This window comes from Manis javanica, chromosome 13 (genome assembly GCF_040802235.1).
Source record: "Manis javanica isolate MJ-LG chromosome 13, MJ_LKY, whole genome shotgun sequence".
Classification (NCBI taxonomy): Eukaryota; Metazoa; Chordata; class Mammalia; order Pholidota; family Manidae; genus Manis; species Manis javanica.
Window position 1 is genome coordinate 72927790 of NC_133168.1, and position 26139 is coordinate 72953928.

The 26139-nt window shown below is 45.1% G+C and overlaps 1 protein-coding gene across 6 annotated transcripts in view; it reads left to right on the plus strand.

Annotated features, from left to right (window-relative positions):
• TMEM181 (transmembrane protein 181) overlaps nucleotides 1-26139 on the plus strand; it is a 72215-nt gene that overhangs the window by 41564 nt on the left and 4512 nt on the right. For all 6 annotated transcript variants that reach the window (XM_037023666.2, XM_037023670.2, XM_037023680.2 and 3 more), the window contains 9 exons: nucleotides 15371-15451; nucleotides 17131-17230; nucleotides 17805-17935; nucleotides 18157-18248; nucleotides 19250-19307; nucleotides 21963-22065; nucleotides 22681-22732; nucleotides 24786-24868; nucleotides 25996-26085. In XM_037023666.2, coding sequence (XP_036879561.1) covers nucleotides 15371-15451; nucleotides 17131-17230; nucleotides 17805-17935; nucleotides 18157-18248; nucleotides 19250-19307; nucleotides 21963-22065; nucleotides 22681-22732; nucleotides 24786-24868; nucleotides 25996-26085 — 790 coding nt within the window. The remainder of the gene's footprint in view (nucleotides 1-15370; nucleotides 15452-17130; nucleotides 17231-17804; nucleotides 17936-18156; nucleotides 18249-19249; nucleotides 19308-21962; nucleotides 22066-22680; nucleotides 22733-24785; nucleotides 24869-25995; nucleotides 26086-26139) is intronic.

A 26139-nucleotide genomic window follows, 5' to 3' on the forward strand; every position in this document is an offset into this window, starting at 1 on the left:
CTTTTCATTCTCTGCTTCTGTGGTTGGTTTCTAACAATTTGTAAACAATGCTCAGATTTTCACTTAGCTCTTGAATTTCTTCAAAGTGGTTTTGGCTTCTTGCTCCATCCTGTCCTGATCTTTTGAGTCTGAATCTGGATTCTGTTCTTTTGTGAGTGATTTCCTAAAGATTTGTCCTCAGAAACTCTGATCAGCGTCCTGCCAGTGTCCTCACATTCATGATGCATAGGTTGAATGCTGGTAGGGTCTGGGACAGATGCCTTAAGCTTAGGCACAGTGTCCTGCCCTGTGCTAGCCATCTGTGCTTTAGACTTGCTATTGCAGAATCGTTCAGAATCAAGAATGCAGAAAGGAAAGAGCACCACGTTTCTCGAACAAAGGACCTCTCTTTCTCTCATCTTTATTGGAACATCATTCCCTAAAAGCCTTGAATCAAAGTTCCCAGAAGTTTCCCCGCAGGCTTTGGCTCACCCTGACCCTGTGACCTGGGTTTGGGCCCCTGTTTGATTTGGTTTTGGTTATGGTTCTCTCCTTCCATCTCTTGTATCTGTTTACATTTCCTCTTAAACTTACTCCTAAATAATTGGATACATATTTCAGACAAACTTGGTACATGTCATTCCACCATTGCTAGTAGAAGGCAGGTGATGTGACCTCACCATAGAGCTCAACGAGGAAGCCACCATATGAACAGCTCCCCTCGAATTCTGCTGGTAGCCGGAGCTGCATTTTCAGTAGCGTTCTTCAGCATCCAGAGAGCTAATGCGTAAGGCCCTGGCAACTTTCGAGGGAATGTCACCGATGATTTTCCTATGTTTTTGGTATATTCCTATGTTGCAGTACCCAGCACAGTCCTGGCTATTAGGTTTGTAATAAATACTTACTAGTTGAACTGAAGAACACCATAGCACTTCACAAATTCAGAAATTCAGGTAGCCAACAGACTTAGGAAATGATGTTTATCTCAATTATAAACCAAAGAATTAGAGAATGCAAGAAGGAATATCTTTTTTTAAACCTATCAAACTAGCAAATGGTAGAAATCTGAGACAACATCTGAGGTTGGTGAAATGCAATAGCACAAGTCCTTTCATGCAGGTTAACGAGGGTGTAAATCGAGTTAGGCTGTGGGGACAGTTTGGCAGTGTACCAAATCCCCCATGGGCATATTATTTTTGACCTAATAATTTTACTTCTAGATATTTATTATAACGACATAATTAGAAATGTACACAAATATTTATGTTCAAGCGTGGTCTCCATAGCAGGAAGTTAGGAGCAATCTATTTCATTAGTAGAGTTCTGATTAAATAAATAAATTAGTTCTTTAGCTCTTAAACTATTCACAAAATAGGATAGGTAGCACAAACCACATATTGATTTAAAAAAAAAAGGAGAAAGTATGTAACTAAAATGTAATATCAGGAAACCTGTCTAAAAGGCTGTCTCTGAGTGGTGGGCTTAATGTTCAATTTCTTTTTATTTTCTACTTTTCATAATCAACATTTATTACCTTTATAATCAGAAAATTATTTTTTCCAAGACAACTTATATTTTTAAAGGGAAGTCCAAGAAGCCATTTTCTCTGAGAATTTCATTTATTGAAGAGCTACCTCAGTGAATCATAATATAGATATATCTACAGCTTGTGTAGAGATGCCTTAAGAAATTAGAACCTTACGCAAAGCATTTCTGTGTCTTTTATAAAATTGCCGTTGAAGGCAGTATCTATTATGTTGTGAACTCTGATCTAAACCTACAAACAAAATTCCTTTTGACCATCATTATAACTCCTTTTATTAGACAATCAAAGCTAGATAACTTAACACATGTCTCTTGGTATGAGCTGCTGGAATTTCAGAAATAAGTTTTATGCTGAATCGTAGTAATTACTAACATTCTGGTACTACTAACATTCCGATAAAGAATTCTGGTGTAATTACCCTCTTTACAATTCTCATTTTTAAAAACCTTTAAAATGTTTCTAACTAATCTGACTTATTATAAGCTGCCTTCATTTCTTTTTAGAAGCAAACAAAGTATAATGAATAAAATATATTTATGAAATATTTTGGTAATACTGTTACACAACTGCCAGAATGGCTAAAATGAAAAAGAAAAAAAAAGGCAAAGTTGGCAAGGATGTGGGGCAACCAGAGTTCTTGCACCCTTTTAGTGAACGTGTAAATTGATGCAATAGACATGCACATGTATTGACTAAAAGACATGCATTTAAATGTTCATATCATAGCAGCACAATTCTTAATAAGCTGCAAACTGTGGACTACCCATCAGCAGTAGAGTGAATGCACAAATTGGGTCGTATTCCTTCAGTGGCATATTATGTGCACTGAGAACGGGCAATTACAGCTATGTGCGTGCAACATTAAGGGTGGCTTCAGAAGCATAATATCAAATGAAATAAGCCAAATAAAAAATAGAACATAGTGTATGATTCCATTTACATTACAAAAATGGGCAAAATGGGTTTGTGCTGTCAAGTCAGGATTAGTTACTCTTGGGCAGGTTAGGAACTTGAAGGGGGCACACAGGGAGGGGCTTCTGGGGTGCTGTCCTGTAGTTTCTTGATCAGAATGCTGTTTACCAGTGCGCTGGGTTGGTGGCGGTTCACTGAGCTTGTACACCCAGGGCATGCACTCAGTCACTTGCTCCGTTGCTGTCTCTGTTGTGCATATGCAGTGCAGTGTAGACTCTAGACACTGTGCAGGTTGCTTTTTTCTGTCATTTTCTCCTGAGCATTGCGAGCACCTTCTCTATACACATCACATCAGCTCCCTGTGTGCTCAGGGCTGACCTGGGCATCTTTCTTTCTAAGGGCTCCTCAGGTCGATTCTTGAGCGACACTCTGTAGCCAGGCTATTCACATTTCATTTCTTCCTGTTTCTTCCTCAGCCACAACCTTTCCCTGGGGGCTGAGCTTAAAGAACAGCCCATGTCCCTCATCCTTCTGTGTTCCACCTGGGGGCGTCCTCTGGCCCCCCAGCGAATGGAGAAGGCTGGCAGGCGGGAAAGTGCCGAGCAGCTTCTCAGATCATCCCTGACCGATGTTTCTCATAGAGCAAATGCAGGCACAGAGGTCAGGCTCTTCCCCCTGCAGATATTTCTGTACAGTAGCTTTCACGTTGGTTTTCCTGTCTTGGGAACCTAGCTGGGGACCCAGTTCCCTGGGGTTGCTTGTTCCTGCCCGGGGTGCTGCAAGCAGTGCTGACTGAGCACCCTGCACACTGACACCCCACCCTGTGTGTTCCCGTGGCTTTCTTATTCAGAGGACTCTGAGGGTGTCATAGAACATTTGTTGTCTGCCAAAAAATTAGTCCGCTCATGGAGACATTTTTTCTGATTTTATTTTAAGTTCAGTTCATGCTTGCACAGGATTTGATGTCATGTTTGCTTGCAGATAGCCAGAGTAGGTGCCTAACAAATGTTGAGTGAATGAATGAAGAACTGCATCAAACCCTGTTGATTTTAACCAGAAAGAAATGGCCCAGGGTGTCCCAAATGTCAATTCCTGGTATGGCAGGGGCCTGTCTCTGAAAGGACAGAGGCGGCTTTGTGAAAGCCAAAGGACCTTGATGTAAGAGCTAGTGAATGGGTTGGTAGCTCTTAAAATTTCACAATAAACGTTTAAAGCCTGAATGTTTTTTGGAATTTTAATCTGTTTTCCTTTTACATTTTAATTTCAACAACAAGAGCTATTTACTTCTACTTTTTAATTTCAAGTTTGCTTTCTGGCACTTAAAAATAAATGCATAAATAAGAACTCAGTCCCATAGATGTAGGTGCAATCAGGCACCGGCCAGCAGTTTTTTTTTTTGTTTTTTTTTTTTTAGATAATTATTTTTTATTGAAGGGTAGTTGGCACTCAGTATTACATTAGTTTCAGGTGTACAACACAGTGATTCAATATTTATATATATGATAATTCTAGGTACCAGCTATCACCATACCAAGTTGTTACAATATTTTGACTATATTCCTTATGCTATACATTACATCCCGGTTACTTATTTATTTTACAATTGGAAGTGTGTACTTTTTTTTTTTTTTTTTTTTTTTTTTTTTGTGAGGGCCTCTCTCCTATTTATTGATCAAATGGTTGTTAACAACAATAAAATTCTGTATAGGGGACTCAGTGCTCAATGGATAATCATTAATCTACCCCAAGCCTAATTTTCGTCAGTCTCCAATCTTCTGAAGCATAATGAACAAGTTCTTACATGGAGAACAAATTCTTACATAGTGAATAAGTTACATGGTGAACAGTACCAGGGCAGTCATCACAGAAACTTTTGGTTTTGATCATGCATTATGAACTATAAACAGTCAGTTCAAATATGAATATTCATTTGATTTTTATACTTGATTTATATGTGGATACCACATTTCTCTCTTTATTATTATTTTTAATAAAATGCTGAAGTGGTAGGTAGATGCAAGATAAAGGTAGAAAACATAGTTTAGTGTTGTAAGAGAGCAAATGTAGATGATCAGGTGTGTGCCTGTAGACTTTGTGTTAATCCAAGCTAGACAAGGGCAATAAAACATCCATGGATGCAGCAGATTTCTCTCAGAACAGGGGGTAGAGGTTCTAAGCCTCACCTCTGTTGATCCCCAATTTCTTACCTGATGGCCCCCTGCAACTGTGCCTGTCTTAGGTTGTTCCTCCCTTGAGGAATCTTACCCGTCTCTGGCTAACCAGTCATCTTCCAGGGCCATACAGGGAAATGTAAAGTTGGTAAGTGAGAGAGAAGCCTTATTGTTTGAAAAGGTTAGTTTTTTACTTCTTTGCATATTTATGCCCTATGGCTTCTGTGCCCAGCATTTGTCTTGAGGTATCTTTACCACTTGGAAGAATTGTGATACACAGTAAATTCAATATGAGGCACGAATTCTATTTAGGGGTTGTAATTAGGAAGGAAGAAGAAAAGCTATAGAAGTAGCAGGCGGAAGAAAACATGGGAAGATTGATTATTTCTTTGACATATCTTCTTGTAGAGTGACTTCAGCATGTATAGGTTTTAAACTACTAATTAAATTGTGCACACACATTAACATAATAGGAGTACAGTTACATAACCAAAGCATACCTATAATTACCAGCCATCTCCAGTGAAACCAAGAAAACCAGTTAGGCACCTTAGGCATTTGTGAAAACTTATCTATGATATGGTGGATATTGTCCAACTGAACTTGAACAGTCTGAGAGAAATCAGACAAATTAAAACAACATCCCATATGTTCTTTTAACAGTAAATAGTCTGTAGTTGTAAGATTTTGGAGCGCTACAATTTGCACTTCTCCTAATTCTTGGTTGAGTTCCAACAGTATAGATCCAGTCAAATTTGTTGTTTTACTGTATGCACAGGCCAGCTTAGATATCTCCTTCTTCATTCCCATGGCAAGTCCAGGAACCGATGGGATGAGTGCATCTACACCTGTAGCAGCGCGTGGATCTTTGTTGGGGTTTTTTGATGATCATCTTCTGGCATGAGTCTTCCAGAGAGTGCTGATGTTGGAAGTTCTTTTTCATATCGTATCTTAGTTCATTTTCAGGGTAGCCAAATTAGGCTTTGATCCTCTGTATAAACACAAACAAAACCCTTTGCCTACACTTTTATATGCCCTTTATACCATTGTGTAGAACTCATTGGAGGTCACCACACAGGAACTGCTTTAGTTTTTTTTTTTTTTTGTTATCATTAATCTACACTTACATGATGAATATTATGTTTACTAGGCTCTCCCCTATACCAGGTCCCCCCTATAAACCCCTTTACAGTCACTGTCCATCAGCATAGCAAAGTGTTATAGAATCACTACTCGTCTTCTCTGTGTTGTACAGCCTCCCCTTTCTCCCACCCCCCCCCATGCATGCTAATCTTAATACCCCCCTTCTTCTCCCCCACCCTTATCCCTCCCTACCAACCCATCCTCCCCAGTCCCTTTCCCTTTGGTACCTGTTAGTCCATTCTTGAGTTCTGTGATTCTGCTGCTGTTTTGTTCCTTCAGTTTTTCCTTTGTTCTTATACTCCACAGATGAGTGAAATCATTTGGTATTTCTCTTTCTGCGCTTGGCTTATTTCGCTGAGCATAATACCCTCCAGCTCCTTCCATGTTGCTGCAAATGGTAGGATTTGCCCTTTTCTTATGGCTGAGTAGTATTCCATTGTGTATATGTACCACATCTTCTTTATCCATTCATCTATCGATGGACATTTAGGTTGCTTCCAATTCTTGGCTATTGTAAATAGTGCTGCGATAAACATAGGGGTACATCTGTCTTTCTCAAACTTGATTGCTGCGTTCTTAGGGTAAATTCCTAGGAGTGGAATTCCTGGGTCAAATGGTAAGTCTGTTTTGAGCATTTTGATGTACCTCCATACTGCTTTCCACAATGGTTGAACTAATTTACATTCCCACCAGCAGTGTAGGAGGGTTCCCCTTTCTCCACAGCCTCGCCAACATTTGTTGTTGTTTGTCTTTTGGATGGCAGCCATCCTTACTGGTGTGAGGTGATACTTCATTGTAGTTTTAATTTGCATTTCTCTGATAATTAGCGATGTGGAGCATCTTTTCATGTGTCTGTTGGCCATCTGTATTTCTTTTTTAGAGAACTGTTCAGTTCCTCTGCCCATTTTTTAATTGGGTTCTTTGTTTTTTGTTTGTTGAGGCGTGTGAGCTCTTTATATATTCTGGATGTCAAGCCTTTATCAGATCTGTCATTTTCAAATATATTCTCCCATACTGTAGGGTTCCTTTTTGTTCTGTTGATGGTGTCTTTTGCTGTACAGAAGCTTTTCAGCTTAATATAGTCCCACTTGTTCATTTTTGCTGTTGTTTTCCTTGCCCGGGGAGATATGTTCAAGAAGAGGTCACTCATGTTTATGTCTAAGAGGTTTTTGCCTATGTTTTTTTCCAAGAGTTTAATGGTTTCATGACTTACATTCAGGTCTTTGATCCATTTTGAGTTTACTTTTGTATATGGGGTTAGGCAATGGTCCAGTTTCATTCTCCTACATGTAACTGTCCAGTTTTGCTAGCACCATCTGTTGAAGAGACTGTCATTTCGCCATTGTATGTCCATGGCTCCTTTATCAAATATTAATTGACCATATATGTCTGGGTTAATGTCTGGATTCTCTAGTCTGTTCCATTGGTCTGTGGCTCTGTTCTTGTGCCAGTACCAAATTGTCTTGATTATTATGGCTTTATAGTAGAGCTTGAAGTTGGGGAGTGAGGTCCCCCCTACTTTATTCTTCTTTCTCAGGATTTCTTTGGCTATTTGGAGTCTTTAGTGTTTCCATATGAATTTTTGAATTATTTGTTCCAGTTCATTGAAGAATGTTGCTGGTAGTTTCATAGGGATTGCATCAAATCTATTTTGCTTTGGGCAGGATGGCCATTTTGACGATATTAATTCTTCCTAGCCGCGAGCATGGGATGAGTTTCCATCTGTTAGTGTCCCCTTTAATTTCTCTTAAGAGTGACTTGTAGTTTTCAGAGTATAAGTCTTTCACTTCTTTGGTTAGGTTTATTCCTAGGTATTTTATTTGTTTTGATGCAATGGTGAATGGAGTTGTTTTCCTGATTTCTCTTTCTGTTGGTTCATTGTTAGTGTATAGTAAAGCCACAGATTTCTGTGTGTTGATTTTGTATCCTGCAACTTTGCTGTATTCCTATATCAGTTCTAGTAGTTTTTCAGTGGAGTCTTAAGGGTTTTTTATGTATAGTATCATGTCATCTGCAAATAGTGACAATTTAACTTCTTCTTTACCAATCTGGATTCCTTGTATTTCTTTGTTTTGTCTAATTGCTGTGGCTAGGACCTCCAGTACTATGTTAAATAACAGTGGGGAGAGTGGGCATCCCTGTCTAGTTCCCAATCTCAGAGGAAAAGCTTTCAGCTTCTCGCTGTTCAATATAATGTTGGCTGTGGGTTTATCATAGATGGCCTTTATTATGTTGAGGTACTTGCCCTCTATTCCCATTTTGCTGAGAGTTTTTATCATGAATGGATGTTGAACTTTGTAAAATGCTTTTTCAGCATCTATGGAGATGATCATGTGATTTTTGTCTTTCTTTTTGTTGATGTGGTAGATGATGTTGATAGACTTTCGAATGTTGTACCATCCTTGCATCCCTGGGATGAATCCCAGTTGGTCATGGTGTATGATCCTTTTGATGTACTTTTGAATTCGGTTTGCTAATATTTTGTTGAGTATTTTTGCATCTACGTTCATCAGGGATATTGGTCTGTAGTTTTCTTTTTTGTTGGGGTCTTTGCCTGGTTTTGGCATTAGGGTGATGTTAGCTTCACAGAATGAGTTTGGGAGTATCCCCTCCTCTTCTATTTTTTGGAAAACTTTAAGGAGAATGGGTATTATGTCTTCCCTGTATGTCTGATAAAATTCTGAGGTGAATCCATCTGGCCCGGGGGTTTTCTTCTTTGGTAGTTTTTTGATTACTGCTTCAATTTCGTTGCTGGTAATTGGTCTGTTTAGATTTTCTGTTTCTTTCTGGGTCAGTCTTGGAAGGTTGTATTTTTCTAGGAAGTTGTCCATTTCTCCTAGGTTTCCAAGCTTGTTAGCATATAGGTTTTCATAGTACTCACTAATAATTCTTTGTATTTCTGTGGGGTCCGTTGTGATTTTTCCTTTCTCGTTTCTGATACTGTCGATTTGTGTTGACTCTTTTCCTCTTAATAAGTCTGGCTAGAGGCTTATCTATTTTGTTTATTTTCTTGAAGAACCAGCTCTTGGTTTCATTGATTTTTGCTATTGTTTTATTCTTCTCAATTTTATTTATTTCTTCTCTGATCTTTATTATGTCCCTCCTTCTGCTGACCTTAGGCCTCATTTGTTCTTCTTTTTCCAATTTCGATAATTGTGACATTAGACCATTTATTTGGGATTGTTCTTCCTTTTTTAAATATGCCTGGATTGCTATATACTTTCCTCTTAAAACTGCTTTTGCTGTGTCCTACAGTAGTTTGGGCTTAGTGTTGTTGTTGTCATTTGTTTCCATATATTGCTGGATCTCCATTTTGATTTGTCATTGATCCATTGATTATTTAGGAGCGTGTTGTTAAGCCTCCATGTGTGAGCCTTTTTGCTTTCTTTGTACAGTTTATTTCTAGTTTTATGCCTTTGTGATCTGAAAAGTTAGTTGGTAGGATTTCAATCTTTTGGAATTTACTGAGGCTCTTTTTGTGGCCTAGTATGTGGTCTATTCTGGAGAATGTTCCATATGCACTTGAGAAGAATGTGTATCCTGTTGCTTTTGGATGTAGAGTTCTGTAGATGTCTATTAGGTCCATCTGTTCTAGTGTGTTGTTCAGTGCCTCTGTGTCCTTACTGATTTTCTGTCTGGTGGATCTGTCCTTTGGAGTGAGTGGTGTGTTGAAGTCTCCTAGAATGAATGCATTGCATTCTATTTCCTCCTTTAATTCTGTTAGTATTTGTTTCACATATGCTGGTGCTCCTGTATTGGGTGCATATATATTTATAATGGTTATATCCTCTTGTTGGACTGAGCCCTTTATCATTATGTAATGTCCTTCTTTGTCTTTTGTTACTTTCTTTATTTTGAAGTCTGTTTTGTCTGATACCAGAATTGCAACACCTGCTTTCTTCTCTCTGTTGTTTGCATGAAATATCTTTTTCCATCCCTTGACTTTAAGTCTGTGCATGTCTTTGGGTTTGAGGTGAGTCTCTTGTAAGCAGCATATGGATGGATCTTGCTTTTTTATCCATTCTATTACTCTGTGTCTTTTGATTGGTGCATTCAGTCCATTTACATTTAGGGTGATTATTGAAAGGTATGTACTTATTACCATTGCTGGCTTTAAGTTTGTGGTTACCAAAGGTTCAAGGTTAGCTTCTTTACTATCTTACTGTCTAACTTAACCCGCTTATTGAGCTATTATAAACATGGTCTGATGATTCTTTATTTCTCTCCCTTCTTATTCCTCCTCCTCCCTTCTTCATATGTTGGGTGTTCTGTTCTGTGCTCTTTTTAGGAGTGCTCCCATCTAGAGCAGTCCCTGTAGGATGCCCTGTAGAGGTGGTTTGTGGGAGGCAAATTCCCTCAACTTTTGCTTGTCTGGGAATTATTTAATCCCTCCTTCATATTTAAATGATATTCGTGCTGGATACAGTAGTCTTGGTTCGAGCCCCTTCTGTTTCATTGCATTAAGTATATCATGCCATTCTCTTCTGGCCTGTAGGGTTTCTGTTGAGAAGTCTTATGATAGCCTGATGGGTTTTCCTTTGTAGGTAACCTTTTTTTTCTCTCTAGCTGCCTTTAATACTTTGTCCTTGTCTTTGATCTTTGCCATTTTAATTATTATGTGTCTTGGTGTTGCCCTCCTTGGATCCCTTGTCATGGGAGTTCTGTGTACCTCTGTGGTCTGAGAGGCCATTTCTTCCCCTAGTTTGGGGAAGTTTTCAGCAATTATTTCTTCAAAGACACTTTCTATCCCTTTTTCTCTCTGTTCTTCTTCTGGTACCCCTATAATGTGAATATTGTTCCGTTTCGATTGGTCACTCAGCTCTCTTAGAATTCTTTCATTCCTGGAGATCCTTTTATCTCTCTCTGCATCAGCTTCTCTGCGTTCCTGTTCTCTGTTTTCTAGTCCATTAATGGTCTCTTGCATCTCGTCCATTCTGTTTTGAAGTCCTTCCAGAGCTTGTTTTATTTCTGTATTCTCCTTCCTTAGTTCTTGCATATTTCTCTGCAAGTCCGTCAGCATGGTTATGAGTTTTGTTTTGAATTATTTTTCAGGAAGACTGGTTAAATTATCTCCCCAGATTCCTTCTCAGGGGAAGCAGATGCCGAGGCTGTCTGGGTTAGTCTTGTCTGGATCATATTTTTTTGCCTTTTCATGTTGACAGGTGCTATTGAGTATCAGCTGGGAGGGCCAAACTTTTCACTTGCTACTGGCCTTTCTTTACTGGGACAACTGCGACCCCTAGTGGCTTGTGTTGGGTAATTGCGTGTAGACTGGGTCTTTGTGTCTTGCCCGGCCGATATGGAGAAAACTCCCTTTCTGAGGGCGGAGCCTGCCTTAGGCTGCTTCTCTGCTTTCGCAGCACCCAGAGGGGTAATGGAAGCGGAGTGGGGGTGGGGGGGTTGTTTGACTATTTACCTTCGTGAGGGGTCTCAGAGCTGTTGCCCAGGGGGTTAGTGCACCCGGTTTTCCCTGTAATTTCCAGCCACTGGGCTGTGACCTTTGTTGTTTCCATCCAACTGTTATGTTCCTGTCCCTTTAAGACTTTCAAAAAGCACTCGCTTTTCTTTGTCACAGGGGCATCAGCTTCCGAACCCGCTCAGAGGTCTTGCTGCCCTATTTCCCTAGTTTCTAGCCCTCCACGCATGCACTGTGTCTGCGCTCTGGTGCGGGTGGCTGGGGCTGGGTGTTTAGCAGTCCTGGGCTCCCTCTCCCTCCCGCCGGAAGCTGGGGGGAGGTGTGCTCGTGTCCCGCCGGGCCAGGGCTTGTATCTTACCCCTTTCACCAAGCGCTGGGCTCTTGCACGTGTGGATGTAGTCTGGCTGTTGTCCTGTGTCTTCTGGTCTCTCTTTTAGGATTAGTTGTATTTGTTGTATTTTCAAAAATATATATGTTTTTGGGAGGAGCGTCCCACTGTCCTACTCACGCCTCCATGTTGGCTCCGCCTGACCGCCCAGCTGTTTGACAGCATCCTTGTGGCCATTGCTCCTCCAGCCCTGGCATCACTGGAGCCACAGCGCCCAAGGGCTGCTGTCTATCATGGAGGGGCTGAGGCCCTGTTCTACAAGCTTTGCACATCCTTCTCGGGCTTACTCAAGGGAAAAGACAGTTTTCAAGCCCTTGACAGAAGTGAATGCCAGACTGAGCCTCAGGAACACAACGGTGATTCTTAGCTACTCTAACAAAGGCAGTGTCGCAGAGAGCAGTCATGTGTGCAGACAGCTCCGCTGGGTCAGGACAGGCCGGCAGCTGCAAGAGGAGGTGGGGAGGCCTGGGCTGCACGGGATGAGGTCTTGAGTGCCTGTGTGCATCAGTTGTCAGCTCAGCACTTGCAGCCCAATTCTGAAAGCCAGAACTCAGCTTTATCTTTCTCCTCCTCCCTCCCATTAACTCACATTGTAGAAGTAAAAGACATGTTTTAGGTTTAGCTCTAGTTTACTGAATAAAACATTGTTTCCTAGTGGTGATTTTTAAGTGAGTGTGTTGTTTCATACTGCTGTGACAGAATCTTAAGACAGAATCCCCTCCCCCAGGGGAGTCCATGGTTATTTTCTTTCTTGAGAGTTATAGTCCCTTGAGGGTAAAAAAATACATACTTAATTCACTGTTACTTTAAACATATTTTGTGAATTTTTTCTAATGACTTCTTTTTTTCTTTTCTTGATTAGGCCTTAGAATCTTTTTTTCAACTAAGATATGTATTCTGGTTTTGTCTATTTGAATACTGTGTTCAAATCAACACTCTCCCATGGAGGCTCTCACCATTACTATTCATTTGTAATAGCAAATGATACAGTTATAAAATTTAAATACTATAGCAATAATCATAATAGTTGTATTATGTTTCAGATTTATAATAGCAGCTTTATTTGCTGAACTTTTGCGGTTTGCCAGGCACTGTGCTAAGCTTTTTATAAGTGTCATCTTATTTAAATAAATAGTATGATAGTTAAAAAGTAAGTAACAGTATCCCCATTTTATCAACGAGAAATCTGAGGTTTAATGAAGTTAAATCAGTTGCTCAGCGACTACTAGTCGCTTCACATCCTTGTCAGCACTCGGTATGGTCAGTGTTTTTAATTTTGGCCATTTTAATAGGTGTGTAGGGGTATTGCACTGTGGTTTTAATTTACAATACTTTGAAAATGTCTTGTGGCTTGCATTTTTCTAACAAAATCTATCCTCTGTCATCTATAATGCTACTCCTCCCTTCTTGCCTCCTCTACCCCCACTTCTTAAGAGTTTTCTCTCCTATTTAAGCAGTTTGATTATGGTGTTCCTTGGTGTACTTTTCTCCATATTTCTTGAACTTAAGGTTCATTGAGCCTCTTGGATTTATGAGTTTATAGTTTTCATCAAATTTGGAAAAATATTGGCCATTATTTCTTCAATATGTTTCCTGTCCTCCTCCTCTGTCCCCACTCCTGCCCCCCCACAAGAAATGCAAGGACTCCAAATGTACATCTGTTAGGCTACTTGGAGTTACCTCATAGCTTGCTGACGCTCTGTTTATTTTTTTTCTCTTTGTTCCACTTTAGAGTGTTTCTGTTGCTGTGTCTTTATGTCTACTAATGTGTGCTGTGCTGCTGGTACTTTCCAGATCTCTACTTCACATAATCAGGCTTTCCTCTAGCTTCTTGATATCCTTATGTGATAATTCTGTCAACTGTGATTTCTGGGTCAGTTTTGATTGGTTCGTTTTTTCCTCCTTAAGGTTTTATTGGATAAGGGTCCACTGCCTGATGTGTACCGTAAGCCAAACACAGGACACTGGCTTCTGCAAAAGGAAAAGGCTTTTACTGCAAGGTGGCCGAGCAAGGAGATGGGAGGCTAGCTCAAATCTGTCTCTCAGAACTCGGGTGGAGTACAGAATGCATATACACAAGGTTTATGCATATTTAACCTGGGTTCGTGAAACTAACAAAGTTGAGACAGGACTTTCTCCTGTGAGCCTGGCCCCTGTGTAGCATGTTAACATGTTACTGCATACACTGAATGTTCAAAAAACGGTGGCTAAGCATGCCCAGGGCAGAGACTTTGTAAGGTGATGAAGGAAAGGTGACTTGAGGCTCTTGGGGGCTATCTCTGTGTAGGTCTTCAGTCTTGTTTAAGCTGATTTCAGGTGAAGTAACAGCTTCCCACAGCTCCCTGACTCCTATTGGCTCTGAAAAAACAAGCCTGACATTTTGTTACTGTTCTTTTCGCCTCCAGCTCCAATTCAAGTGAACCCTGTGGGGTATGGCTTTCATATGGGGTAGTCCATATTTTCTTGCTTTTTTGTATGTCTGTTATTTTTTATTCAATGCCAAACATTACTGATTGTTAGGTTTTGAAATCCTATAAATGTTTTTTTGAACTTTGTTCTGGGATGTTGTAAAGTTGCTTGGAAACAGTTTGATCTTTTTAGGCCTTGCTTTTAAAACTTTGCTAGGTGGGACCCAAGCAGCATTAAGTCTAAAGCTAGTTTTTCCCCACTCCTGAGGGGTGAAATGGAGAATGCTACCCAGTGCCTCTGGGGTCATGTATTTTTCTGCCTGTGGGAACGGGCACTGTGGCCGGCCCTCTTTTCCTGGCCTGGGGCGGTTTAGTCATACTCTCTGGTCAGTGTTCAGGTGAAGACGGGAGGGACCACCTTTGGCAGGTGTTGGAACGTGCTCTCTGTTCAGCTCTTCTGGTACCCTGCCCTGTGACATGGCTGGATTGTGTCCTGGGACTCCCAGACGTGTGTCACAATGCAGGAGACCAAGAGGCTCCTCCTGGGCTTCCCCATGGGTGGGGGCAACCGGGCAGTGCACCTCCTTTCCATCAGCCAGAGGTTATTATACTTCATGACCTTGTGTCTAGTGTCTTACTGTGTGTGTGTCTGTCTGTCTTCAATGTTTCAGGCAGGTAAGGTGAATCTAGTGTCTGTAACTATCTGTTCTGAAGCGGATTTTTTTAATTGCTCAGATGATTTTAACTCAGCGCGCTCAGCTGATGAGGCACATGGCTAGTGTAGCGCAGTATTCTGGGCTCTGGTGATGAATCCAGCTTGGGACTGAGGTTGGACAGGCTGCCTTCTGCCTGCCATCAGCACAGGGTGCCCATGTCCTTGACTCTGTCAGTTATACACTTGATGTAAGTGAACCTACTCAGCATGAGAACTGGCAACTGTAATCCATTGTACGTTTTTAGTCTCATCCATATTTCTATGATTCACTTAATCTTTTTTTAACACAGTCTACCTACTCGCATTTTTGCATCTTTAAAAAAATCTGTTACTTTTAATGGAAAACATGGCTTTTTCTAGTAAAGAGATTGACAGTGTTGAGTTTTGATAATTAGATTTAAAAGTCAAATGTTCTTATTGCAATTATAGAATATCTGCCAGGTTCATTATTAGGGAACATCATTTAAAACTGTTTTCAACTCTTGGTAATTAAGATGTTCAAAGTGTGTGTTCTTTAATATAAAAATGAAATACACTAAATGTTAAAATTGTAGAACATGTAAGAAAGTGTAAGAAACATTTTAAATTACCTGTAGTCTCAATTTTAGAGATAACTATTATTAATAATTGGTTGTACTTTGGTTTAGGTGATTTTTTTTTTTTTCAAATTGTTTTCCTGCTTTCCGTTTTAGTGGAAGACTTATGACCCTGCATTTTCCCAGTTGGAAATTTGGTTCCGATTTGTCTTTGTGGTGCTTACCTTCATTGTCACTGTGAGTACCATCCCCCTGCCAGACTGTGTCAGAATCCTAACAAGGACAAGGTTAGTTTATGAATTATGACTATCGAAGTGTGAGCTGCATGGGAGATTTATCTGAACTCAGAGACACTCCATCCAGTGGGCCAACCTGATCTTCCTATTCCACCTGTCTGCTAGGATGTTTCTGTGCACAAAGAATGACATGCTATCTTCTAGTCAGGACTCCTGTATGGTCTAAGAGAAATTACAAATCACTGACTTTAAAGTAAATTCCCATCAGTGTCAAATTCCATGTAACCTATGTGGAAGGAATTCTGCCTTGTTGGGATACCTTCTTCGAGTGTTCCTACAGCATGTTCTAGGGTTTTTAGATTTGGAAAATTGTATCAGTCTTTGATCTTTTTCAGGAGGAAGGCCACAGGTGAGTGCGTTTGGAAGTGCAGGCGTTTGGCTTATTCAGGATGCAGGCACAGTGCCCACAAGCACACTGTGACTTTGTAGGAAATGCTCAGTCTTAAAGCACAGTCCCCAAGAGACCCAGTGAAGATGGGAATTTATAGATTGGAGGAAGAGGAGGTGTGCCTGACTTAGTGACTCATAGCATCTGAAGGATGATGTCCTGTCCATTAGCTTACCCCATGCTGATGCAGAGGGTGTGACATGTAAGAGACACATCTAAACATTTGCAGCGGTGGCCACTCTGCCTGCCACCCAAGGGCACTTGGTGCTTCACAGATTAACCATATGCAGAAGGACACAAGCTTGTGGGAGACGTGGGAGAAGTGCCAATGGTGGTGGCCTGGCACCTGGGTGCGGACGGAGGGTGGGGACACAGCCTCTAGCATATGCAGAGAGCTGGCGATGGAGGTCTCAGGCCATATCAGGGCTTCCTCCAGGGAACTTGCTGAAGCCAAGGGGAGAACTGCCTTTTATATTTGGTCAGCTAGAAACCCTTGCTGTTTCAGGTGCCTGGAGTGCTGCACTCTGGGACCCAAAGAGCTGGCACCCAGGGCCCTATGTTCTTAAACAAGAGAAATGGGCCTAAGCCTATCAGACTGAGAGAAATGGACCATTAGTCCAGGAAGTCCAAATTGCCCAGAAACTTACTGGCTTATATTCAGTTACAGAAAAACAAAAGACAAAAACTCTAGGCCTAAAAACCACAAATTGTGTAAGGTATGAAAGAAGTTAAAAGAAACTTCAAGGGGTGTTTGAAAATAAACACATCCTCTGACCATGACTGGTTATAAGCCTCATTCCCTCGGCTTTTCTTCTGGGAGCTCTGGTGCCCTCCTTGGAAGCAGTGCCGCCTGTGCATGTTGCACTGCTGAGAGCGTATGGCCTGTGCCCCAGGGAGGGTGGTTGTGCTCTAGGCTGCTCTGTGGGAGCCAGCCTGACAGGCAGCCTACCCAGGAGGAGTGGGAAGGAGGGTGCTCTTCCCTTTTGTACAGGGATTTTTGCCCTTACATTCCTGGCCCCCTCCTGCCCCTGTCAGTGCAGCTTGTGACCATCTGACCCTTTGCTCTAATTCACCATCTCATCTCAGTTGGCGCTCGTGGTCTCTGTCAGCTCAACAAGGGGTTAACTCAGAGGCAGTGGCTGACACCTAGACTATTGACTTGGAAAGACTTAACATGATACCAAGCAGGGTGCCAGCAGAGACAGTAACTGAGGCCCTGGTGTGGTTTGCAGTGCCTGTTCGCACATTCCCTCCGGAAGTTTTCCATGCGGGACTGGGGGATCGAGCAGAAATGGATGTCCATCCTGTTGCCTCTGCTGCTACTTTACAACGGTAGGTGCCATTTTTACTCTGGAGCTTACCCTTTAAGACTCAGACCTGGAAGACACCCTGGAGGGGGCCTCGCCCCAGTCTTCAGAAGAGGCTGGGGGCCCTGAAGGAACAGGTGGGCATGCCCCGTGCAGCGTGAGTGGGCTGCATTGGGATGCGGCAGATGGCTGGCAGCTCTCACATGTGAGTAAGTGATGCTTTGGTAGCTAAAACCTGGAAGGGTTGCCCACGCAGCCAACTTGGAACTTGGCTGCAGGTGGCAAACACTGCCGTCTGTTCCTCTCCACCGCTCCAGAAAGCGTTTGCTTCCAGAGCCGCGGCATTGGGATTCCCGGGCCTGCCGGGAGGAGCGGGCGGTGGGAGCAGACAGCACTCTGTAACGATCACTGGAGCAATCTGTTCATGGGCTTTTAGGTTTTCTGAAAAACAAAATAGCCTTTAGTTCACTGCCTTGCCTTTGGCTCTGAGCAAGGAGACAGCAATCATGAGCTCTCTTCCCTGCCGAGGGGATGGGCTGCCCTGTGCTGGGTACTGGCCAGCCTGCCTCCCATCAGGCCCTTCTGCTTTGTCTTTCCAGACCCATTCTTCCCCCTCTCCTTTCTGGTGAACAGCTGGTTCCCAGGCATGCTGGACGACCTCTTTCAATCTGTGTTCCTGTGCGCCTTGCTGCTCTTCTGGCTGTGTGTGTACCACGGGATACGGGTTCAGGTGAGCCCTCTGCACCGCCGCGGGGATCAGACTTGGTCCTGCAGTTCCAAACGCTGCTGACAATCCTTAAGGTGAACGTGTCCTTGAGAACTGCTTCAGCGTCATAGTCAGCAGGAGAGTATATGATGTGTAGAAATGATTTAAGTATCTGTGTGGTCTATTAGGGGTTAATGGTTTGCTGGAATTCCTAATTTCTCTGTTTCTTACTTTTTGTGTTTTAGGGAGAAAGGAAGTGTTTGACTTTCTATTTGCCTAAATTCTTAATTGTTGGACTGCTGTGGTTGGCTTCTGTTACACTAGGAATATGGCAGACGTGAGTAATTTTATTGTGTGTGAAACTTTTTATGATGGGAAGTTTTTGACAAAGGTCGACAGTTCCAGTCTTAACTGTAGTTTTGTGAACCATCCAGAAAGGAATCTGTCACCCAGTGTTTTAGGACTTGGTAGTGTGACTTGTACTGAGGATTCATTTTTTCTTTTTTAATGGCATGTATAGATATACATACACAATTCTTCTAGTCTAAGATGGAAAATGAAAAAGACTGTATCACTTAGATTTTTTTCTTCAGAGAGGTGAAGACTGCCTTTGTAGGAACGATGCTCAGGCTGGCTCCTAGCTCACTGCTGCCCACCAGCTGTTTTGAGTTTCTCCTTCAGCTTCTAGCTATAAATTTCCCATCCTTACACCTGCTCCCTAGGCTCATCTTTATTAGTGTTTTTGTCCTTCTGTAAAGTGGTGCCACTGCTGAAGCCTGATGTAGTAGCAGCCTGATTCACTCAACTAAGATTCTCTGCAGAACTGAGTTCCATTTCAGGGATGTGATTCTGGCACCTGCACGCCTGGTTTCCTGGCACAGCAGTGATAGGACTTAGGTTACATCTCCACTTCCCTCTCCCTGCCTGCCCATCTCTCAGCCACCTAGTTTCATTTAGAGTGAGTTTGGTGGAAATTTGCAGTTTACTTTTATAGCTTTCTTTGTGAATTCATCTATTTCCAGTGCCCATGTGTGCCACTGAAAAGGTGCCTGGAAACAGCTCTTAAAATTACAAGAAAAATAGGAAAGGGATTTTCATAGTGAAGATACAGCAACTTCACAATACTGATGACCAGGACAGTTAAGTTAGTAGTATTGTGTGGGTTTTCAATGTGAGATTTGGGATTTCTCATAAATTTAGGATTACTTCTTAAAAATCTTTTATTGTTGGTTAGCAAGTAGGTTATATCAATAACTTGAAAAGAATCCAAATGAAAGTATAAAATAAAAAGGAAACTAGTTATTAATTTGTAATTTTTTACTAACATCCCATTTTTAGGGTTAATGAATTACACGATCCAATGTACCAATATCGAGTTGACACAGGAAATTTTCAGGTAAGTGTTATTAATGATGCCTGAAGTTCTTTTTTTTTTTTAATGCTGTTTTAAAAAATATACTGAATTGTGTAACCTAAATTGTGCTGTTGATAAGCTTAGTAACTGGCTATTTGGGAAGGACTAGTAGAAAGTTTATGGGAGGAAAATTTAGGGAAATTATTTGAGTAGTGTGAAAAATAAACTTTTCAAAGCTATGTTGCTGCTCCCAGTCCTTAGTTTATGGGTGAAGTGCCAGGGCACAGAGGGTGTATCACATTTTAGGAACATCATAGAATGACAGTGAAAACATTTTTGTTTGTTTGATTCTCTATAGCAGTTAAGTGTCCAGTGAATGAATGAATGATAGGGACAGGGCTGGCTTCAGGGACCTGTCAGCCTTGTAGCACAGGGCCTGGTGCCTGGGTGATGCTCTGCTATTACCATCCTAACATTCTGCACTTTTTGACAAGGGTCCAGAGGCCCACATATGGCAGTGAGCCCTGAGCGTGGCTTTCTCTTGACTCACCAGGTTTATCAGGTCCCTCCCTGCGCAGCTCGCTCCTGGGCACTGCATGGGTGGGCTGCATGCCCAGGAGCAGAGGGGCCGCCCTGGGGCCATGTTCTCAGTGCCGGGCAGTCCCGAAGGCACAAAGTTGAGTCCTGTCCTTGGATGACATCCAGCATTTCTGTGTGTCACTTTGCGGAGTTCCTGGTGAAGTAGTAAAATCTGGTTCTTTGTGGGAATGGCCTCTGAGAAAGAGGGGACTCTCGTGAGTGATGATTTGTTGGGAAGATGTTTCCCTTGCGTTGAGACTGTGTGTGCCACAGGAGACAGTGGCAGTGCCTGGTTCTTAGCGGAAATCCTGCCGGCAGGGGAGTGCCGCAGCCTCCCATTGCTTCTGTGAGGAGTTGTGGATGTGTGCCCTGTGAGCAGCACTCCTGGCCTTGGCCGTCATGGATCATGTGACCTCGGGGCGGAGAGGAAAAGCCCAGAGGGCTGAGGGCGCCAGCATGTCCTGTGGGCTGCGGGCCCAAGCAGGGGGAGGCGGCATCTGTTTTTGTGTTTTGTCCTTTCCCACTAGTCTTCTGATGCCCTAATTATTTCTGGGGGGTGGGGGGTGTTGCGCTTTAGGCTGTGGAGGAGGGCGAGGGGCGTTCCGGTTGGGGCGGGGACCCCCTTGCCAAGAGGTGCGGAGCAAGAGAGCCGCATCAGGAGGAGCGGGTCGCGCTGAGCTCCAGAGGACGTCTGGACGCCCTGGGGCACTCGAGGCCTTGTGTGCACACAGGGCCTCCTCAGGAGGCTTCTGGGGTTGGGCCCTGAAGGGAGGGAGAGGGAGGAAATGCTCTCACCTTCTCAGGGAAGAGCTGGTGACAGATCACATGGGAGGCTGGCGGGGGAGTATAATTACCCAGTTTGGATAAAATAATAGAAATTCATCCACTCTGCTGTTATGGGAGCTTTTGTCCGGTACCATCCCCTCATTTTTCACTCGAGGAAACAGAGGCTGCAGGTGGGGGGGTCTTGCCGCAGGAGTTCAGAGGCACCGGCTAGTGCCCCAGGCTCTGCAGGCCTGAGCTAGTGCCGGTCTGCTCCCGCCCACGTCCTTTCATTTTCATCTGCAAAATGGGGGTAACGATGGGCCCCTCCCTCAGCGCTGTGGAGAACCGGCTTGAGACAAGGAGCTGGCGGCACTTGGGCAGGGCCAGCTCTGGGGGCTCGGGCCAGGCAGCCGTCACCCTGGCTGTGGCCGCCTGTCCCTTCTCAGTCAGGTGGTGGGAAGCCAGCCGTGTGGGACAGGAAGCGTCTCAGCCCCCACGGCTTCTGTCTGTTCCTAAAGGCAACACTGAAGTCAGAGACTTGCAGGAAGCTGAGGCAGGCTAGGGACCCTGGCGGAGGTAGTGAAGACCTTTTATTCTACCCTGAGGAAAGCACAGGTCCCAACGAGGCAAGAGCTGGCTCCCGGCTCCGTGGCCAGCGGTCAGTGCTCCGTCCTTTGGCCACAGGGGCATCCTGGCTGTGCAAGAGAGAGAAGGGCTGGGAGGGGTGGGGCAGGCACGCCTGTCCCCCTGTGGAGCCTGGCTGTCACATGCCTTCCGTGTCCTGGCTTCTCACCTCAGAGGAAAGTCCGCTTGTTTTTCCTGTGATTAAACTTGGGAATTGTACAGTGCCTTCTAGAGGGTCTAGGTCAGTCCCCTCAGTTCCCAGATAAGGACAACAAGGTCCAGAAAGGCCGAGACCTCCCTGAGGCTTTCTCGGGGTCCAGTCCCGGGTCCTCTTTGACACATGCCACCATTCATGAGCAGGGTGGGCCGGGCCCTTCCAGCTGGAGGGGGAGGACACGGGACAGCCCTGCCATTCCTGGGCTCCTGCCCCGGCCAGGCCTGGGCTCGGGGCCTTACCATCACCAGAGGAGTCTGTGTTCCTGCTTATCTGATAGGCAGGGGCTGGGGTCGGTGTCCCGGGGGAGCTGCCTGTGCCATGGAGAGCGCGGGAGGTTGGGCCCGGGGAGGCAGAGAGGGAGTGCTGGGAGAGCTCTTGTTCTGGGCAGGGGAGCGGCCTTCGGGGTTCTGTGTCCTGTTTGGAAGGCTGCTGTTCCTGCTGAGGCTGGTGCTGGAAGGACACGCAGCTCTGAGGCCTGCTCGTCCTTAGCCTTCCACCCTGTTCCGTTCTAGGGGATAAAGGTTTTCTTCATGGTGGTGGCAGCTGTGTACATCTTGTACCTCCTGTTCCTGATAGTGCGGGCCTGCTCCGAGCTCCGCCACATGCCTTACGTAGGTGAGCTCCCCTTCACAGACACCCGGGGCAGGGTGGGGCAGGAGTGGACTTCACATGGCGGGAGGAGTGGCTGGAGCCCGCCAAGCAAGTGGCCTGGCCTGGGCAGGGAAGACCGGGGCTCGCTCCATTCCCTCAGGCTGGGGACCAGCACCCTGGGCCTGGAGGAGCCATGCAGGGCTGAGTGGGTTGCTCCGGGCCATTTGGACAGTGCCTTGGGCCAGCACTGGAGGGGGGCCTGTGCTGGGAGGCCAGCTGGGGCCCTGGGTGCCCCTGTGGCGTGGAACCTGCCTGGATCCTTTCAGAATCACACCTTGCAGAGGAGCCAGCCAAGGGGGTTTTCTAGTTTGTGTCAGGACACGTCACCTGATCTCATGGGGTCCAAAGTTAACCCAGTCTGTCACAACCAAGTGGTAATGGCCATGGCCTTGCTAGGAACTGTCCTGGGCTCTGCAAAGGAGAAGCAGCTTCAGGTATGAACATGTGTCAAGTCCAGAGGGAAGAGGGGTTTGATTCAGGAAGTTTTGCTTTATTTTTTACTTTATTTTTAAGATCTCTGAAATGGGAGTGGAATTTACCCTCAAGGTGATTTAATGGGAATATTTATTTCTTTTTCAGATCTCAGGTTAAAATTTTTGACTGCATTGACTTTTGTAGTGCTCGTGATTAGGTAAGAAGACTTTATTTCTTGAAAGAAGCAATGCTGTGAATTTTTATTTTACTATCATGAACATCTTTTTTCCCCTCTTGCAGAGTTAATATGGGGGTACTTTTAGCCATATCCATTCATTAGGTTAGAGTGCCTCTTCCCAGTGTGCACGGTGGCCGAGGTCACATGTTTTGGTGTAAATAGCCAGGGGAACGAAGAGCATGAACTAAAGCACACATCCCAGTGCTGGCTCATTACCTGCTCTGACATTTGCTATGTAGGTGTGGCAGCCACAGTCAAACATGACTGGAGTGCCTTGCAGTGCCCTTGGCACCTGGGATCCTTTTGATGCTCCAAGGGCAGGACTCTCAGCAGGAGTTGCTTTTGTTGAAATTCAGACCACAGATATGCTGACCCACACATGCTTGTGACCCCATGGGGCAGGAGGGCTGCGCAGCGAGGGAGGCTGGGCCTGAAGGCCTCTGCGGGCGCAGGCTAGGGCCCAGGGCTGCCAAGGTGCCTGGTGGGGATGTTGCTGAGCGCGCCCAGGAAGTTGTTTCTCTGAATGAATTCCAGATCGTTGTTTGGTTGTTCATAGTTTGTCTCTTTCACCTGAAATCAAAACCCACAGAGAAAAGAACTTGAGTTGTTTGCATTTCTTTCTTGGTTGTTTGGATGGCAAATAAATGGCTGTCAGCCCTTTTCCTTGGTGTGAGTCATACAGGGATTCTGAGAGGCTGGTTTTCCAGGCCAGTGTCCAGCTTTGTTCTCCACCTCTGCAGGAGTGCCCGGCACTGCTCATCGTCTGTGGACTCAGCAGGGACTTTGAAATGTTTCTAATGCACCTGAAAATGGTGTGTTGCTGAGCCCCTCCTTCCAGTGCTGGTGCGCACGCCCCACTTCTAATGCACACCTCCTCAGGGCCCTCCCGCGTTCCCCCTGCCCCTGCTCCCCAGTCCGCAGTCGGGAGCTATTGTCCCCTTGTAGCGCCTCTGTGTGGCCTGCCTTAGGGGCTGTAGGCTTCTGTCATCTTTCTGCATGTGTTTCACTGGGGTTCGGTCCTTACCTAACAGATAGTCACTGCCAGCCCACCTGGTAAACAGGGAGGGGGCTCCCTCCGTGTCATGGCTTTTATATTCCAGTGGAGGAAGATGGTGATAAATAAGTAAATAAATGGCATCAGCCCTTCAGTGAAACTAAAACAGACATATGACAATGGGAGGTGGGACATGGCCTCCTTATTTGGGGTGGGCAGGGACCATCTCTCTGAGGAGGTGCCATTTGGCCTTGGGGCTGAAGAAGGAGCCCTAAAAATATACAGGGCTGGTCAGGCAAACAGCAGGGAGGGCATGTGGCTTGGGGAGTAGGAGGGACAGCATTGTCATTGGAGGTGAGGATGTGAGGATGTGAGGGAGGGTGGCTTCCGGAGAGGTCAGGCTGGCCTGCAGGCCACTGTGGAGGAGTCTGGGCTTTGTTTTATGATGGGAGCCCTTCGGAGGGATTTGAGCCATGAGGGGAAGGGGTCTGATTATATTTTTATGGGCAATCACTGGCTGCACATGGAGATGGACCCTGGGGAGAGGAGCTGGCAGCGAGGGCCAGCTGGGGGCCGAGGGCTCCGTGTTAGCAGACCCTCTCTTACCACGGGTGTCACAGGCAGGTGTCTGAACAGAGGCATATTCCCCCTCACCGTAAGTCCCCGTGCCTCAGGAGGGGCAGTGGGACTAGAAGTGGGCTTCCCTCAGGGTGGTTGGTGATCTAGTGTGGGAGTTGGTCCTGAAAACATGATCTTAGGCCATGGGAGAAGGGAAGGAGGACACGCCGAGGGGCTGTATCAGAGCTCCTGATTCGAGGCCCACCTGGTCCATGTCAGGCAGCTGATTCTGTCCCAGAAGCTGGCCCTCCGGGATCTGAGACAAAAAGCCCCATGGCAGGGTTGTGTGTGCATACATGTATGGTCTCCATGCAGAAATCATGGAAAATAGACTGCAGGTATTAGCAGGGTGGCTGTAACCAGTTACAGAGCACGTGCCTTTTCTTCAAGTACTTTTACACTTTCTCCCCTTTCTCCCAGCATTGTCATCCTTTATTTGAGGTTCGGAGCACAGGTGTTACAAGACAATTTCGTGGCTGAACTGTCAACTCACTACCAGAATTATATCCTTTTAATGGGAGTTGCAGGCTTCAGGGATGCTCCGTGTGGAGGGGTTAGCGTTCAGGTCTGTGCGTGTGAAGAAGGGGCAGGTCCCGGCACCACGGCACCCGGCGGCCTGGCCTGCCTGCACCCAGTGTGAGTGTCCCCATCGGTGGATGAAGCAGCGTCCTGAGGCCAGGCGCCAAGGGATTCAAGCGTCTGCAGCCACTGCTCCCTACTCCACCCATGCCCCGTGGGGTGGGCACTAAAGGAATCCAGTCTCCGTCCTGAGCCCCAGCCTGGTGTCAGTCTGGGGCTGCCCATTTCGGTGCTGAGGAGGGTGCTGCAGCCTGATTAGAGGGCCCTCTCTCCAGGTGGTGCTCTCACCATCACCCGACGTGTCCTCGTTAGCTGGTTACTTGTGTTCAGCATCGTCCACAGGGTTGTGCTAACTGGGGCAGTTGAAGCCTGTGTCTCTGGGAAGGGCTCGAAGGACAGTGGACCTCCTCCTAGTGCCCCATGTCTGAGGCCGTGGACCAGGCCCGGCGGGGCAGCAAGCTCCTCTCAGTGCATGAGAGGGTCAGTGTGTGTTTTCCACTCCTCTATCAGCGGCAGCATCCGTCGGAATGCTTTGGGGTTAATCTTTTACATTTTGGGTTCTTTCCTTGGTGCCTCTTACATCCTTACAATTAGTGCACAGTTTTTCAAAATTGTGTGACTGAATTTCACACTAAGCTTTCATCATACTCTCAAAGGGGTCTGTAATCCAGGAAAAAAAGATTCTCAAAGGGGGTCTGTAAACCAGTTAAGAATGACGGGTTTGACAGCCATTTCCAGTTCTTCATGTCCTGCTTGATTCACCCAGGTGCCTGTGGCCCTCCGTGTGACTTGGTCACGTCAGGTCCTCCCGCCTCCAGAGGTCTCCGTGGATAGGAGAGCGGGTGCACCTCCTACAGGCGGCCTCTGAACGTGGCTGTAGCTTCCGGCTGGGGGCTCACCTCCAGCGCCTTAACAGCTGGGTCACGGAGCCCGAGGTACTAGTTGGTGGTCAGTGGTAGAAAGGACTAGTGGTGGGAAGGGGTGAAGATGCTGACTGACACAGCCAAGTACGTAGTGTGCTGGGACTGCTTATTCCCTTGACCAGTATCACCTGCTGAATTCTTATCTTTCTATGGCTTGTTGAACTTTTACCTCTACACTTTGGCCTTCGTGTATTCTCCATCGAAGAACGCCCTGTATGGTAAGCCACCCTGGGGCCCGGGTTGCTGGCCTGATAGCTTCAACTGAAGTCCAG